This window comes from Onychostruthus taczanowskii, unplaced genomic scaffold, assembly GCF_017590055.1.
Source record: "Onychostruthus taczanowskii isolate IOZ18803 unplaced genomic scaffold, ASM1759005v1 scaffold44, whole genome shotgun sequence".
In the NCBI taxonomy this organism is placed as follows: Eukaryota; Metazoa; Chordata; class Aves; order Passeriformes; family Passeridae; genus Onychostruthus; species Onychostruthus taczanowskii.
Window position 1 is genome coordinate 128,771 of NW_024501903.1, and position 18,551 is coordinate 147,321.

Here is an 18,551-nt window from a genome sequence, read left to right on the forward strand (position 1 = left end):
TCAGAGGATGGGTTATTCAAACAAGTAGGAATTTACTTCATATTCAAAATAGTTTTCTTCCCAAAAAATTATTTCTTCATATTAATAATGTGGCACCTTCTGCAAGCCTGATGACAAAGCAGGATTCAGTGGTGTTTGGCATCAAACAGAATAAAAGACTGTTACTGCCCCAAATACACTGTCAATTAAATAAAGACAATATTTATAAAAGCAAGATCAGATCATATAAAGATTTTAACTTTCACTTGCACCTACAGTCAGACCACAGCAGAAGAAATATGTGGAACATAAAAGCAAATCTGATAGTGTCAGGTAGTGTTTTATAAATTTATGACTTGTCTAAACATGCCTCAGCATTTTATTGCCTCATACAGCATGCCTTTTTGTTTGTGTCAGATTGAAGTTTGATGGTTTTCTCTTTCACTTTATCTTCATGTTCTTTTAAAATCCTGGGGCAAAGAAAGAATACTTGTGAGAAAAAAAAGTCAATAAAACCCACAAGAGATTGAACAAAAAAACCCATTTTCCCAAGAGTATAAAATTGTCCAGAGATTTAACAGAAGATGACAAAATTTTGTGAACTAACAAACAAGCAAAAAAGTGCAATTATGGTGGCCCCATCACACAACTGCTTTTGTTCATTTAGTTAGAAAAAATTAGTTAGTGCTACTTGTTAACATTTATTGCATATTACACAGACTCAAAACAGTGACTTTCATTTCTTACTTTTAAGGCTGGAACAAAACTAAAACAAATCTGGCTGCCCAGACATTTATCAATTACCAACACTTTTGCAAAATGTCACTAATTTCAGCAACAATATTAGAGATTTGCCAACGCATTACCAGTGTCTTCACCTCTGTAAGTAGATCAGTGGGGCCATATTTTCCTGTATCTTTACCTCTAGCCTTTATATAACTTCAAAAATGCACTTCTTCCTGTCTCCCAGCCCCCAGGCAGACAGCAGAATTTGAGCTGTAATGGGCAGAGGGGAGAAGAAAACATATCCAATGTCCTGCTGCAAGGAATCAGCAGGATCCATTTTCAAGTATATTTCTGCAAACCTTCAGGAAATTCTTGCAAGAATTATCACAGCAGCCAAGGCCCTCAGCTTTCCTAGCTATAATCCAGATGTTTCTGGATCTATACAGAGTTTCATCAGCATAACTCTTTATGAACTCAAGCAACTCTCAGTCAGAGCAACAGGGTCAGGCTACAGAGTAGTTTAAAAGCAATGAATATTTCACCACCCTGAGTTCCTATAACTAAAAAATATAAAACTAAAGTAACTATAATATAATACAACTTAAAACAAGATAAACAAAGAGAATTCACAACGTCATGAGCTACAGGGCAGTCAGGCACATAAAAAAACTCATTGTTGGTGTTTTCTTCTTACCTAGCTAAGTGGAGCACGGACCTTTCCACATTGTACCCAGAATATGCACTGCATTCATAGAAAATTAAATTGTAATCCTACAAACAAAGAGAAAGACCATTTCAATTACTTTTGCACAATGTCTCACTCCAGCTGTAAAAAGAGCAACAGAGATATACTGAAATATTAAAAAAAAGAAGGAGAAATAAATTATTTTAGTATTATAATTCTAGAGCTAACTGTAAAGAGTAACAAAAGAAGTCCAAGTGTGCCTCACAAATAACAACTATATGCTTCTCTTAGATATTTGTTCTGTGGAGTGGCTTTTGATGTAAGAGCTCACATGAAAACAGATCTTGTAAGGTACTAAGTCTTGTGAACTTCCCTTGTGATGATCAGGCAATTCCCACATCACTGAGTGCTGGACAAAGCAGGTGAAAAGAATTCCAGTAACTCTTCTTTCATCTTTTTGTACTTGTGAAACTTTTCTGCACTCTCTTTGCAATCAGCCAGCATCTTTCAGTTTTGTACACCCCTGGGAACTTTGTAATTACGAACAGTGGGTAGATGATCAAGTCTTGGGAGAGATTCTCAGCTGAAGCCTTAAAAATGCAAAGGCAAGAGATCATCTGCACAAGAGCCTGACCTGGCAGCTCTGATGGCAGAGAAGTTTGAAAGGGAATGACAGATTATCCTCCAAAATAGATATCTGTCTACTTTCACAACCTGCTACAATGAAGGTCAACCGCATTGCCTCTGTGGTATTACTACATGTCCTTTTACCCATCCAGATTTCAAATTTCTATTCCCTTTCCACTTGTCTCTGTGTCTTATTGCTATTTATAGCAGCAGCTTAAAATTCAAGCAAATAAGTCAGTACCTTAGAAAATTACAATCACATCTGCAGAGTTGCATTTGTTTGTTATTAACTCTGGTTACTGAACTTATTTAACCACTCTTCAGAACGCATTTATAATTCAGTTCTCAAAACTTTCCATTAAGATGACCAGGTAAATCTGTTTTGGTTTGTTTTTTTTTGTTGGTTTTTTTTTTTTTTTCTTTATATACTATGCTTCCAGAATTGCACAACTTTTGGAAATTTTAGTCATCTTCATGGAATTTCAGAGACAAAAAGTGGGGAAAAGAATTCCATAAATACAGTAGTTTATTTTAGCAGCTCTAAAAAAAGTGCTTCAGAGTTATCCAATGTCAGTTTTATATATGTTGTCAATGGTTATATTGTTTGTTCCAATGAAAAACAGGATTGAGCAACATGCAATAATTTCTTGATGACCAGATAAGCACAGAAAAGCAGAGAAGGAAGAAATCAAGCAATGTTAGTGCTGAATAGACTTTTATAGATTTTTTAAAACATATGCAACATTTGCAATAATGCAACCCTATGATTCTCTTGCTTTTCTTAGAAAAGTTTTCAGATATAATTTGACCTGGTCAAATTTCTTATTAGCTATGCAAACAGAAGCTTGAAATCAAAATTACACTCTCTTTTTCTGCTCAGCTGATCAGATCTCTACTAGAAATCCTACTGTGGTCAGTTTATAGGTATTTCATGTCAGTCTAGTTGAGAGTGATACTACTCCAACATCTTTCCCACATACACCAGAGGAGAACTCAGTGATAATTTCAGTTAAGCTGGTATGAATCTGAATGGATTTTTCAACAAATTGCTTGGATGGAAGGACAAGAAGTTAAACTAAATTGATAATGAGTGCTTAATTCTCTCAGTCTAGCAAAAAGGTTCTTATCTGAAAGGGGAGAGAGTCTGGAAATACAACATGCCATTTCTCTGATTCAAAGAGGAAACTTTAATTGACAGAATACACAAGGAGCACAAACTAGGAGCAGGCAGGACACACATAATTATTAAGGTAGGAAATGCCATCCATCTCCATCCAGGAACCAGCTGAACCTTGGAGACCACTGGCAATTACTTCATTTAAAAAACTTATTTACAAATCAGCAGACATCTAAAGAACAGGGAGGAAAATGAAGTACTACCAGAGGGAACTGGGCATTTTCTGTCCTGTAAAGTACCATGCTCTGAGCATAGCTGTCTCATTGGCAGTATTTGTGTAAGAATGGCACTGACAGGCTGACAAAGTAGGCACTATGAATACACAGAAACAGTCCTCATTCCATGAAGCACATATACTCCGCAAAGCCAAGGCAGAGGAGGCATTATTATCTTATTTTATAGTTGAGGAAAAGTGACAGAGAAGGATTTATTGACCCATTTAAGATCACTCGGGAAGTATCTGCAGGGCCAAAATAAAATCATGCAGATATAAGCATGCCTGAGCAGCACTTTTATCATAAGACATTTTATTTAAATAATTGGCAGCACTTAGACTTCTGTACTCAAACAGAACACTGGCTGTTCCTGGACACTCACAATATGATCTGAACACTCTCTCTTGTTGTGCTCATATGAACTCTTGATCACTGGATCAAGCTAAGCGAAAGAGAAATTTGTTACATGGAGTGTTGCTTCTGGATCCTCTGCTGAAACAAGTCAAATGGGCTTCCACAAACCCTGTGCTCATTCCATTCTTCCTTTTCACAGGGTATAACAAACACCCTGGAACTACAAGTCTTCTCAAATGACCACCCCTTTCAGGCTGCCATTATTCCTTTTCAAAATCAGTTGTGCTGCCCGCCTCACAGAGAAGTTATGTGACAAGGGCATTATAATGGAAGCCCTTGGGTTTCTGACCAAAGCTGTAGTACAGCACAGTCCTAGTAGGATGTGGACTGAAGTAAAGCAAGGGTTAATACAGCTGACTTGAAATGCCCCCTGAAAATACATCTTCCTTTCTGACTATAGAAAAAGTTGAGTAAAACCAATCCCATCCTGTGAGACATTGAAACAGTCCTTAAAACTGTTGGACTTCAGGACCAACAGGCTAAACTGATTCTTTGCACAACAAGAGCTTGTTTTCACCAAATATGGCTCTACAAATTAGTATCAGCTCAGCACCTAGCCCTGTGTATTTGGGATCATTCGTGAGTAATTCATGGGATTATTCACAAAATAAGTAACTCAGCTGCATACACTAACAGAGACAGTGGTATGTGGTTTCACAGCAATTACATGGCCATTTAGCAAGAATTAGTATTTCATTAAAATTCATGGTTATTATTAGCTCAGCAAGCAAATTATTATAATTTAATTATATCTATGCTACTTTTCAACTAATCCATTGCCATTAATCACTCCTTCTCTTAACTACCTCAGGCAGCACATTCAAACATTCAAGTGAGTCATTCAGATCCATTCATTTGATTATAACCATCTTATTTGACAACTTTTTGTTTTACTTATGCAAAACATTTTATTTTCTTGCATGACATGTTAGAATTAATAGCCTGGTGGGCTGTGAGCTCTATATACTAGAGTGATTCATCTTTGTTTTACTAGTACAGTTTTTTTAGAGCAAGATGACATGCAAGACGCCTACTGCCTGTCCATTTAGCATTTATGTGTCACTTGTTTTTTCACAGAAGGATTCAGTACTACACCCTGGTCTCACTCCTAGCTTCCAGGGTCTCAAAGTTATCTGCTTTCCATGCACCCAAGAAAATAAAGCTGATTTCCTAAAGGGAGATCCTTTGTGGATAAAGTTCAAGGCTGATAAACCTCTCTGACAAAAACCAAATAATGGACACAAACCTGAATAGAGAGGTATAATTTCAAAGGGCTATGTGAATAATCGAAATAAGATAGAGATCTGGCCCTAATTCTTTCAGTTACAGAGAACTGCCTATCAGCAACTTTTCCTGGAAGAACAATTCAGCTGCACTTCAAATTTTAAAAACACCCTTTTTATTACTGGCAGTAAATCTATTTTCAAAGGCAAAAGAGGTAAATATGTGAAATCCAGCACACTGTTTAATTTAGGTATATTCCTACCAATTTGGTGAATATTTCAGCAATATTTCAATTACTTACTTCTAAATAAATGAATATTCTGCAGACATTCATGCTCAAACTATAAGCACTGTATAAAGAGATTCAAAGGAAAAATTGATGGGCATGGTGCACAAGAATATAAACAAGTATCTGGTATTTGCAGTCTCTTGATTGCTTAAATTATGCCCATGGATCACCAGTGCTCTGGTAGATGCAGACTGTTAACTCTACTTATTTTATCTCCTTGATGGAAAGTTACTAAAAGTAAACATGTTTTCTACTCCTACCACAGGAGTAACAGATGGTCTTCTTTGGTTTTACAGGAGGTAGGAGGGAGAAAAGGTCCCCAAATTATCTCTATGTTAAGAATCCTTTCACAGGGAAAAGGGAAGAAAAGAGAGAGAAAAGAAGCAGCAAGGGAAAAAATAGAGAAAAAGAGAGAACAAAGAGAGACGAGACACAATGAGAGTGAATTCTTAAATATTTTTCTTCTCCACTCATTTTTTGGTTTGGTTTAGGGTTTTTTATTTGATTGCTTTGGTTTTAGGGTATTCTCTTTATCTAGGCAGTGTTGTAAGTACCATAATTATCAGCACTTACATCACTGAAAGCTGAATTGAAGAGTGTGATGGGGTTCCTAATCCTTAAAGATACCTACCTGACTAAGATTAATCTGTGCTTCTATATATTTAGAAACATTGAGACTCCATTTCAAAACCTTCACCTTCAAGCCGTGTAAGGAGTTCCCAAAGTACAGTACCTTTGCAAGATGGTCTCCTATTCCTATCGGGACCTCACGCTCCTTTTCGTTATCCGTTTTGTTACCCAACAAAAGAACAGGCACGTTCTCCCCAGTTGCCTCCTGCAGAATAAACAGCAAATATCAACTGAAGTGTTGAATTCAAAAGATCACAAATGAAGAGGATAAAAGCTAACAAATGTCACACTCTAACAAGACATTTAAGACTTCACACAAACCAGGGATGTGCCACTTTGCTTACAAACATGTCAGGAATTGAAGCTGGATAAAAGACTTGAAAAAGACATAATGCTAAGATTACACTGACTAGGGATTTTTTTTAATAACGGCACAGAAGCTCATTAGACTTTATATTAAAATGGGAGAGAGAAAAACACCATGCTACACAGGCTCAGATATTATGTGTTTACAGCCACTGCTTTTCTAATTACATGGCCAGGAAAAATAATGGCAACACCTGGGTACTATTATGCCAAATGAATTACACGAAATAGTGAAGAAATACACAGAAAAGGCCCCCCAAAATACACAGAATAGACAGAAATCAAAATCTATTCTGAAAAGGGTTATAATTATCACAGTGAGTGCTTTCATTAGGTGGGCTGAATGCTACAGCAGTAAAGGGACTTGGCAGTATGTCCAAGTTAGCAACAGTTTGCAGCAAACAAAAATCAGTTAGTAAAGAAGAGTGAACTATTACAGCTTGGAAAATACTTTTGACCACAATATTCCATTTTTCTGAATCAAAATCAGCAATGCTCCTCTAGCTTTTACCATACTGAATTAAAACATGCCACTGATTTATTAAGATCATATAATTAGCAAGGGCCTGCTCTTCCCAAATGCATGCTAATAGTACTTCATTAAGGCTACTCATATCTGGAATAACTATGAGTGTTTGGAGGCATTTCAATGACTGAGTCCTAATCTGAACTCCCAAAGCCACCTCTTGGCTATTCTGGAAATATAATAGCATATACTACTACTAATAATTATCATCATCATATATATAATAATGTTATAATAATAGTGTGTTATACAAGAGCACATGCCCAATAAAATCAGACTAAATGATCTTTGCATATTGATTTGTCCCTTACTTTTTCAGTGTGCAAACAGGAAGTCACACTTCATTCTTGCTACAAGTCAGCCCTTTGTGCAGTGAGCAGTGACTCAGTTTTATTTTTACTCTTTGTTCTGGCCACAAGAAAATTCCGTTGCTTACGCTCTTAATATGTTTTAATTTTTAATTATTTGATGTCACTGGACTATGATTTCCTTTTCAAGTGGTTGAAAGGATGATCCCCAGCAAACTGAACTGTCTTTCACAAGGCAGTTTCACAGCACTAATGTAGATTACATAGTTCTAAGTCTATGGCTTATGTTCACAACATAGTCTATTTTCCATGAGCTACACACTTGGTTATCAAATGCTAGTGATCATCAGTGATCACCAGATCACCATCACTGATCCAAAATACCTCTCAGTGCTACCAGTGATCCAGTGGGGGTCATCAGTTGAGCCCTCTTCATGAGAAATCAGAGGACTCCAGGCTGGGATTTTCCCACCACTCATCCTAAGTCCTTAAAACCCTGGAACTATGATTTTTTTTTTCATAGAGATAGAGATGAAAAACAACTTCACTGGCAACAGTGCAGACCAAACTCACCAGCAAAAATGTAATTGTGACAACACAAGAAACATGGTGCTCTCTGTTTTACCCTGCTAACAACCCTTGTTCAGAAGAAGGTAGAGCAGGACACCAGGGTTTGGATTTCAAGTTATTCCCCGTTACCTCAATGCTTATCAGCCACTGCTTGACAGCTGTGAATGTGTCTTTTGATGTTATGTCATACATCACAATGACCCCATCAGCTTTTCTGAAAAACTGCTTGGTAATGCTTCGGTACCTACAAGTAAGAAACTGGTTACAGCTCTCTTCAACAGAAGCAACAATCTGACAAGTTAAAATTTATAGTAATTCCTCCACACAAAGGCAAATAAATTATTTGGAAAAAAAATTTAAATAGGATTTTTTAAAAGAAAGTGTTTGGAAAAGCTCCCCTTGCCTTCTTTAACTGACTCTGGGTTAGGCAGGATAATTAGCTGCATATCTCAGCTTTTCTCACCTCTTTCATTTTAAACTTGGAGCAGAAATCTCCCCCTCACTAAGTGCTCTTCTAAAGCTAGCTAGGTTTTTGGAGACCTTTTTCTAAAACTTCATGTAGAAAATACAGATTGTCATTATCATCCTTGCTTTTAGTAATAGTAATAGAAAATTACACAATAGGTGAGGAGATTGGGAAGGAAATTACCACTGAAATCTTACAAAAACCTGGAGCTCTACTACAGTGGTATTGCTTTAGTAAAAAGAAAAAAAAATAAACTCATCTTTTTTATCCATTAAGGTATTTTCTGCTATAGAAATGCATTTTAAATATAGGTGCATATAGGTGCATTTTAAAATCAGTCTTCCTCCTAAAGAAACAGTGCAACTAAACTTTTCAGAGCTTACTTAGTGCTGCAAGGGAATGAGCTAAACTGTGAATCCACTGGCACTATTAGGAATGCTCCTATATTTGTTCCTCTCCCAAGAAGCAGGATTAGGTCCACACTTAATGATCTTCAAACAGATGATTCAAGGAAGTGAGACCTTAAAATGCATACAGGTTTTGACTGGCATGGAGTTGAATTTCATCATACTGTCTTCATTTCAAACAAGGAGTTTTGCCACTTCCATCCCTCCAATTCCCTCCTCCATCCCAGCAGACGAGGGAGTGAGGGAGCAGCTACACAGCTGGGCTGAGCCCCAGGGGTGAAGCATAAGAGAGCCTTCCTCACCGTTCCTGGCCAGCTGTGTCCCAGAGCTGCAGCGCTACCTGGGTGCGATCCACTGTGACAGTTCTCACGTTGTAATCCACACCTGCAACAGAAACCAAGGTGAGCTTGGTTACAAGCTGTTTGGTCACTGCAAACTGGATCCTGCAAATAGCAACAATTCCAGAGAAGTAAAAAAATAGGCACTGCATTAAAAATTATGTCCAGAGTCTCCAGCTATCAGAGAACAAGAGCTTTTATTTGCTTAAAGTCCTCCAGCAATAAAATACTGAGTGATGGTAGAGTAGTTCAGTTTTGTAAAATATGCAAGATAAGTCACTTTCCAAATCACAGAACACGAGTCAATGGTCCATCTGACGGTCCACAGCAGTCCAAGCCATTTAGCCTGGAATTCACTGTATGACATCAGTTGTGTGAAATGTGTTAGTTCAGTCTGAGCTAACCACATGGGAACCTTCCACAGTTAGTGGAAAAACACAAGGCATGGCACAGGGAACAGTGGAACCTAAGATAAATGCTGAACATAGGTGGACTGAACATGTGGTGAACATCTTCCCCTATTTATAACATAGAAGATGAGCTCACTTCCTTTCGATTAGTGGACATAAAAATTAATTTATTTAAACTTTTAAATTAATCCTCTCCAGACTGTTCTAACCTGTGAAGATGTAAGTATTTTCTGGATATTTATAACAATAATTAGAATTCAAAATGTTAATCAGTCACTACCTCCTCCTAATGACAACCTACATATTTTTGGTATCACATTGAACTGTATCATAAAATCACTGAATCATTGAATAATTCAGGTCAGAAGGGATCTCAGTAGGTCAGCAACAGTATCTTTGGGGCCATTTTCCACAAAAATGGGATTTTTACCAGCGGCATCAATGGAGAAGCATCTATGCCTGCTAAGGTTCCTTGAATAGGCAATTAAAAACCTGTATGGAGGCTATACCTATTGCTTGTACCTCAAGGGAAGAAATTTGAACTATTCTGTAGAAATTCATTGAGAACATTCCTCTCCATATTGTTCACTTGACTTTTCAATTGTCTGTACCTTGCCAGCCATAGCCCACACCTGTGAAAGTCACTGATGTGAACACTAAATCAAAGGTATGACAAATGTCTTCTAGTCATTTTCTTTGCAAGAACTCTGGATGACCAGCCAAAAAAGGAAAAAGTTCAGACTCATTCCCGTGTTTTTCCTCTGGAAAATTGCACACACTGTGTAAGACCTCAGAGTGTAGAGAAGTGTATCAGCCAATTACAGGACAACATGGACAGGACACAGCCTTTAAGTCTATAGACTATATATAGTCTATAATTGCAGACAGGTGTCCAAGCCCCCATTCCAGTTAATGAAGATACAGTCATTAAAAAACTAGGACATTACTAAGTTCACCTTGAAGTAGGTTTTATTTCATATATGCTGCAGAGTAAGTAAGGTGTCAATAAAGGCTAAGCATAAAGGATCTGGTCATTTAACCCAGCTGCATTGCAATAACCTATACTTGAGTTCTTGTACCTCCATTTTGAGTCTGACTTTTGAAAGCTTGGTCTACAACTTTAGGCAAGGTAAGAAGGTAGACTTTGAAAATTTTGGCTTTCAAAACACTGGTCTGACTTTTTTTTTTGGTGATTAGTATAATGCTAAATCTTCAAATAGGTGATTCAGATATTCTACTTTCTCCCTAAAACAGAATCAGATTACTTAGAAGGATAGCAATGAGATACAAAGGTGGGATTGTTAGTACAGTGCAGTCCAGAGGACAGATCTGTTTCAGAACTGTGAGATCTACAAGGAAATTCTAGCTTCACAGAAATCAGTAGATTTTTTCTGAGTTATCTCAGTGTTGGCCAGGATTTCAATACAGAATCTACTCTGAAACTTCTCCATCAATTATGTGCTTTCCAGTTTAGGAGAACTTACTTTCCATGTCCTACTTTTACAACATCTGTATGTTTCTGTTTTATAATACAAGGCCTGATCTCAGTAGAAACTCTTAAGTACTGTCAGAACAAAAATAACAATAGTTATATTGTTAAACTTACCTACAGTAGCAGCAGTGCCTGGGAAAAAACGATCTTCACAAAATCTTCTTAAGAATGAAGTCTTTCCAACACTCGAATTGCCCACAAAAACGATCTTGAATAAGCGCTCTGGGACAGAGTTTATTCTCTCCTCCTTCAAGTAAGAGCAAAAATTAGCCTCTAACTGTTCTATAAATCCTGTTGCCTCTCCAGTTAAAGGCTGATATGCAGAAAATAACAGATTATATCCTATCATATTCTTCATTACTCATGAAGCAATATTCTGTTTCTTAAAATAACTCAGCATTTCAGATGTTTGCCATGCATCATTCCAGATCATCCAAAGTGCAGTGATTTGCACTGAGCTCTGGAAGTATACTGAATATGAACCTTTACAGGAAACTGACAAAATAAAACAGTTTACGTTCATGGCCACAAATCAAAATTTATAAAGCTTCACACAGCTCTGCTCAGCAGCTTCATCCTATGCCAGCGACACAGAGGAAGCAGCACATCTTCATCTAGATAACAGAAGTAAAGTCATAATTTTTTGGCTTATGCTACCAGATTCTTCTCTCTGTTACTAGCATAGAGCCAAGAACTTCCATCCAATTACTGCATTTCTACATCTGTTTAACATTACAGGCAGAAGCATTCAAGAAGACACAGACAGAGAATTAGACCAGTTAATCAGGCTGTAAATATTCAGCTATGTTTCTGTCATTTTGCTTTTTAAGCAGAAGGAACAACAATTTGTTCTTCTTATCCAGATTCTGTTTACTGCAGGCTAAGCTAAGTGGATGCTGGAGAAAATATTTATATCCTCTATCAAGTAGGTCATAATTCTTTTGTATGTAAATCAGGAGTTGCTTAGGGAAGCACTTGTAGCACCAGCTGGTTTGCAGGGCATGCCCTTGCTGGTCTCTTCTATTCTGTGTAAAAGTGAAGGAAGAGGGAGATAGAATGTTTGCTTTCTATGCTGCAGAAGGGGAGCAAGATCATGGATGGTCCTGATATCAGTTTGTTAAGGTGTGGGTTGTGAGGAGGGAGAGGAGGGAAAGGAGGAAAGGAGGAAAGGGCCCTCTGCCAGTCATTTGACCTGAAGGATCCATGAGACCACTGCCTTCATGAAGACATCAGAACTGAATTCACTGCCCGACAGTCCTTTGAATGAGACACTGAAGTCTGCACTTGGAAGTGTTTTCTACAAATATACAGAAGTCTTAAAGAAAGAGAAGATATAGAGAGCTTCTCTTGATGGGGAAAAAATCTCAAACAACAAAGGCTTGAGCTGCTGTCTCCCTTTGCATGAAAAAAAATAAAAATCATTCACACTGTAAATTTTGGGGACAAAAAATACATGTCTCTTTCATGAGCTGGGCTTATAGCCCACCACAATTATAGATGGGTTTCTTATTTTCATCTTCTATTAAAATTCTAAACCCCATGGCAACTATAGGCTACTAGTAGCACAAATACATTAATACAAAGCACTCTCTCAGTCCTGATGAAAACCATTCCCAGCTTATTAGTCTGTGTGCTCTGGGAAATTAAACAAGCTAACATACAATCATCAGCTTGGCATATTATCACAGTGCTTTTGAGAACCATAGCTAAATATATGGACTACGTGACCTGAAATACTTTGTCCCAGGTGGTCATACACACTCCAGTAGCACCAAAACTCAAAGACCCCAGAGGCCTTCAGCTCAACTCCCAACACAAGAACATAAGAAGCCATTTTTCACTGAGATGTATCAAGTCCAGTCATGAAAATAACCTTAATAATTAAACTTGATTATAAATCTGCATGTGAACACTATGCTAGGGAATAAGCTACTCCATAGTCTGCTTCAACAAAGTACTGATGGGAAAATGGAATAGCAGGAGGATGATAATTTATTTTAGTTTACAATGCAGTCTAAAATGTCTTTTAGATGTGTTTTTTGAGTAGTCTTTATATAAAAAGTAGTCAGGTAAAGTAACACACCTAGCTTTCGTACAATTTAACACAAATGTAGGAGATTACAGGTATAAACATAAGAGTTCATACTCCATATTGAAAATTAATCTCATGCAGGAGTTTTGAACAGAAAATCCTGCTTTAATTTCCACTAGAGTTCCTTCAGGTATTGAATATATTCCTTCAGGCTTGTCCTAGCTGGACAAGGATGAGCCACCTGGCTTTTGTCATCCTAAAGTCCAGTAATGCCATGCTTTGAAAATGTGGCACAAAATAAGTCATACAGCAAGCAAAAAGCATGCACTGAATTAAACAATTTCAAAATATGAAGCTCTTTTCTGTACCCTCAATGATTTATTAAAAGGTACCACTTAGAAATTATTATGTAACCATGGCATAATTCTATCATAATTTTTAAGACATGCTTGCTTCTTCTAAAAGAACCATATAATTATGACCAAGCAAACCAATTTTTCCTATACTTTAATCTTTTTAATATGTGCTTCAAGAATCTAAAAATGAGTAATCCTTAACAATGATTCTAAAATTAGAAAACAAGCACAGCTAGCTCTGAAGCAACAGCAGTACAAAAAGAACTTTAGACTCCAAAGAAATGTACCTTCCAGCATACTGTTTTAAGGATTATTAGTGAATAGTGAATTCCTTGCTAGCATGCGTATACAAGCTAGAGCTGAAAAAATATAGGATTTCCATTTGTTAAATAAAAGTATTTTCAATAATAATTAAAAAGTCATGATAATCCTCTCATTATTTTTCAGATACTGTAACAGCTACCAAAGCTGACTCAAAAGTATCAGAATATGAGAAATATCACCTTGTGGCAAAAAAAAACCCCAAAGCCAAAAAAACCAATTTTTTAAAAAAACACTTGCTTCTTTTTTAAGACAATTTCTACCTTCCACTGGATCTTCTTGTATCATCTATTACAACGCTTAACTACACTTTCCCTAAACAGTCCTTCAAATGTAAATCTATGCACACATTGTCACAGTTACTGCTCCTTTAGGCTGAGTTTCCCTTCTTGGCACCTTCAGCACCTGTCTGCAGTACATTTTCATCCCCCACTTCATGCAATGGCTTAATTTGTCATGCTTCAACTTAAAGACAGAAACTAAATAATTTTAGATTCTACGAATGACACATTAACCTATGACACCACTTCATGGCATCCAAGGTCCTTCAGAATAGAATAGAACAGAAGAGTTCCAGTTGGATGGGACCTACCTAGTCCAACTCCCTGACCACTTCAGGGCTGACCAAAAGTTAAAGCATGTTATGAAGGGCATTATCAGAAAGCATCTTAAACACTGACAGACTTGTGGAATGGGCCACCTTCCCCAGGAAGCCCATTCCTGTGTCTGACCACCCTCTCACTAAAGAAATGCTTCCTAATGTCAAGACTGCACCTCCCCTGAGGCAGCTTTGAACTATTCCTACACATCCTATCACTGGATCCTAGGGAGAAGGGACCAGCACCTCTCTCTCCCCTTCCCCTCCTCAGGAAGCTGCAGAGTGTAAGGGAGTTGTCCCTCAGTCTGTTTTTGCAAACTGGACAAACCTAGAGCCCTCAGCCACTCCTCAGAGGACACACTTTCCAGCCTTCCCACCAGCTTTGTGGCCCTTCTCTGGATGCATCCAATGACCTTCACATTCTTCTTAAATCATAGGGCCCAGAACTTCACTCTCTACTTAAGGTGAGATCTCCTTTGGCCTCTTACATTTGACAGTGCTTCCTTCCCTACAGGCTGCTCTCTAGAAGATGATGATGAGTGTTCCATTGATTGCTCTCTGGATTTGTTATTCATTTCTGTATCAAAAGTATTTTTGTCTTCTCCAGTCCACCTGCTCAGCTGCTTATCAACCAGCCTGTCAAGAAGCTGGGGTAGGTGATCTTCTTCAATTGATATTATTCTTTGGAGATGTGATGTTTTAGGCATTCCTCCAGTGACTCCAGCATCAGGCTCTTCAGAGAGAACTCCATTCAGTCCACCAGAATTCCTTCTCTTTGAGTTACTGAAAACATCATCTTCTTCAAATGAATGGCTAGACAGAGAAAGAAGAAAATACATCACAGAAATATAATGGACCTGCTATTTTATTCTGAATTTAATCTGAATAACTGAATTTGATCTCCCATGTTTTTGATTAGTTACAGCAGGCAGAGAAGAGTCATTCCAGTGTCTGCTGAAAAGTCAGCTCATCATACCAGGTATATATATATTGATAATTATAAGCATCATGGGGAAAGCTAATAACTTCCAGGAGAAACCTTAACCAGAAATGAAAATATTAGATTAACATCAATTCTAATCTCACAGAAGAGCTAAAGTAAACTTCTCTACTGTGATTTTCTCCTTTCCCACCTTCACTCCTATTCTGGAGGAAAAAAAGAAACCCCCAAGAGAGATCATTTCTATAAGCAATCTGATTCTCTCTTTAGTACATAGGAGGGACATGGGTTTGCTTAATATGGATAAAAAAAGTCCAAGTGGAGACTCAGAACTGTACCACATTAACATAGACTCGTGGGCAAGTTTTTGTGTCCCTCGGCCTACAGCCATCCACAGTGGGGAAATCTCTTGCCTTTGCAGACAACACACTTGTTTTATGTTAAAATTTAGCTCTTCATTTTCAAATTTCTTAATGAACACAGTAATTTTATAGTGACAGACACTTAAGAAATACACTCTTTGAAAAGTTCAAAAATATCAGAAAGGAAGCATTCCACATCTTCTTTCTCTAAGCCTCGTCATACTCAGACAGAGAACACATGAAAAAAAGTTCCTACCTGTTTGGCAGCATCTTGCCCTCTAAGTATTTCCCAATGATAGACCCTGATCTCTGCTTCCAGCTGGCTTTTGGAACAGTTGTTTTGCATTTCTGCAGAAATACAGAACACTTCTTACTGATTAGCTTCTGATGTTCGTTATGGTTAACTACCCTCATTCCAAATACTTAAACAATGCAATGCAAATGAAAGGAAAAGATGTAGAAGAAAATCCTAAAGGTATAAATGCTTCAGAATTCCAATTGATAAACAATCAGAACAGGGAACTCCAGATCCTGCAAAAATGCATCTGCTTTGTAAATAAAACAGCACAATGCCATGAAAAAAAGTAAATGGGTATTTTTTTTTTTACACAAGCAGCTTCCTGTAGGACTAAGAACACAAGCAAATATAAACTAAGTGGCCTTAGTCTTCTTACACCAGGGTACTTCTAGAACATCTTAGGGGTCCATTCTTTGCTGCTGCTTAAAAAGTTAACAGGATCTGCTCTCACCCCAGTTCAGGTGCTGAGGTACTCAGGTACTGATTCAGGTACACCAGTTATTGTATACTGTTGTATAAATGTGTCAGGACATTACTGACTGTTGACTGGGTAAATTAACACAATTTAAATGTTCAATTTTTAGGTTATTTCATCCCTTCATGACTGCATCCTTTGTTTCTTCTAAAATACATTCATGTCTCTTCAGATAGCTCCCACTTTATAATTCTCAACACGTAGTTCTTAAAATTGTTTAGCAAATTTTAAAAAATCTTATTTTCAAGTGAGAAGACAATACAAATTAAGAACAGGATAAGATTTAAGTGGCATGAAAGTCCATCTCCTGCATAGCCTTCTGTTCCCCTTGTTTTGAAGCTGTTCTCATATGTGTCTGTTCAACACTGGGTTTGAAAATAATAGTTGGTTACCTGCAAAAATATGTCACGTTCATCCTTGAGATGTTTGTTCCTCTCTCTGCACAGAAAACACAAACAAAAGGAACACTGAAGACAAGTATTTAGAACTGCTGACTTTTCTACTCCACACTAACAGACAGACTGGACAGTTGGCAGTGCAAACCTTTCATCATCCCTTATTTATATTCTCACCTCGGCCAGTTCCTCGTCTGGGCTATTGATTCTCCAGCAGGGCTATGCTGATTAAAGCCAGATGGGATCTGGATCTCTTCCTGTATTTTATCTAAACAAATGCCTTAACACATAGAAATCAGTTGTGGTCAATATGCCTTCACATACTGTAAATTAGAATGTTTAATGATTGTAAAGATGACCTCTTAATGTGGAGAGGGTGCACTGAACACCATCTCTTGTTCATCTGCTGACAGCTGTGAAGGCCAGTTATGCCCCTCTGAGGACTGCACTTGTGGCTGCCACAGAAAAGTCACCCTAGGAAAACATCCATCTTCCATCCTTTGTGCAGAAACAATGAAAGTGTCAAGAAACAGATACTCCAGGCAATCAGCAAGCTCTGATCAGATCTGACAGCACACCTGCTTAGTACATCATCTATTGTCTCCATCTGTTGTTGGCCTGGCCACAGGAGAGACTGAGCAGCCAGGGTGAACAGAAAAAACCTCTGCTGCCAGATGTTTCTATGTCCCCAAAACTTGCAGCAGGCAAGATCACAGAGTGGCCTATGGAAAACACATGCTGCAAAATAAGAGCCTTTCCTCAAGTCTCTGAAACATTTAGGCAACTTTAAAATGAGACCTCCTGAAGGAAATGCAGCCAATGAAGGTCTAGAGGGAGGTGCAACCTACAGCCCACACTGACTGACCACTGAGCAAACAAAACCCAACATTGCTTTACCTTTAAAAGAGGGCTACAGGTGTCTGAACACTGCTCCAAACTTTGAAGTCTATCAATAAAGGAATGTTGGCTATGTACATTTTGGAATAATTTACAAATATTCTGGGGAAATAATCCTCATTCTGCCTCACTTCCCAGAACTTGAGAAGCAACAGAGCCTGTCAGCAAGCTCCTGGGGCCAGGCTTCTACCTCAGAATCAGCTTAGAGCTGTTCAGTCCTGCTCTGTTTTACGTTTCTCTTTTGGAAAGGAGATTGTCCTACAGTACTGAATTGTGTAAACAAAAGCCTATTTTTCAGACGTGCTGCCCTCTACTCAATGCAAGAACCAACCATTGTAACCATTTTTACTATTTCTGTGCCATTATCCTGTGGCAGTTGACCTTGACTGGCTGCCAGGGAAGATAATAACATGGAAAAGCTTGTGGGCCAAATTAAAAAAAGAAGGTTACTTACCAGCTACCCATGACAGACAAAACACTCTACTCCAGGATGATGAAAAATAGAGACAAAACTAAAATCACCTTCTCCACAATCCCCTTTCTTCTCAGGCTCAACTTCACTCCTACACCCTCAGCTCTTCCACCTCCTTAACCAATCCTGAGTGGCACAAGGGGATGGGGAATAGTGGGGCTTCTGGTCAGTCCATAACAGCTTCTCTCTGCAGCTCCTTCCTCCTCACAGTGTTTTCTCACTCCAGTGTGAGTACCCTCACACAGGTTACAGTCCTTCCCAAACTCCAGCACAGATCCTTTCCATGGGGAATAATCCTCCAGGAATGGACTAATCCAGCGTGGGTCCTCCACGGGCCAAAATTCCTGCCAGAAAACCAGCCCCTGCATGGGCTCCTCTCCATGGACCAAGTTCCTGCCAGATGTCTGCACTTGTGTGGAGTCTGCACAGGCTACAAGTGACTCTGCCCCAGCAGTGCCTGGAGCACCTTCTATCCCTCCTTCTTCACTGACCTTGGTGCCTGAAAGGCTTTCTCACATATTTTTTTCTCTCTTCTCTCCCAACTGCTGTGTTGTTT

General features: G+C 38.3%; 1 protein-coding gene across 1 annotated transcript in view; it reads right to left on the bottom strand.

Annotated features, from left to right (window-relative positions):
- Positions 1 to 301: 301 nt before the first annotated feature.
- CRACR2A (calcium release activated channel regulator 2A) overlaps positions 302 to 18,551 on the bottom strand; it is a 51,811-nt gene continuing 33,561 nt past the window's right edge. Inside the window, exons 10-18 of the mRNA XM_041414149.1 lie at positions 16,624 to 16,669; positions 15,715 to 15,827; positions 14,645 to 14,969; positions 10,964 to 11,096; positions 8,912 to 8,993; positions 7,866 to 7,980; positions 6,070 to 6,171; positions 1,400 to 1,476; positions 302 to 449 (exon numbers count right to left, since the gene is read on the bottom strand). Of these exons, the coding sequence (XP_041270083.1) occupies positions 359 to 449; positions 1,400 to 1,476; positions 6,070 to 6,171; positions 7,866 to 7,980; positions 8,912 to 8,993; positions 10,964 to 11,096; positions 14,645 to 14,969; positions 15,715 to 15,827; positions 16,624 to 16,669 (1,084 nt within the window). The 3' untranslated portion in view covers positions 302 to 358. The remainder of the gene's footprint in view (positions 450 to 1,399; positions 1,477 to 6,069; positions 6,172 to 7,865; positions 7,981 to 8,911; positions 8,994 to 10,963; positions 11,097 to 14,644; positions 14,970 to 15,714; positions 15,828 to 16,623; positions 16,670 to 18,551) is intronic.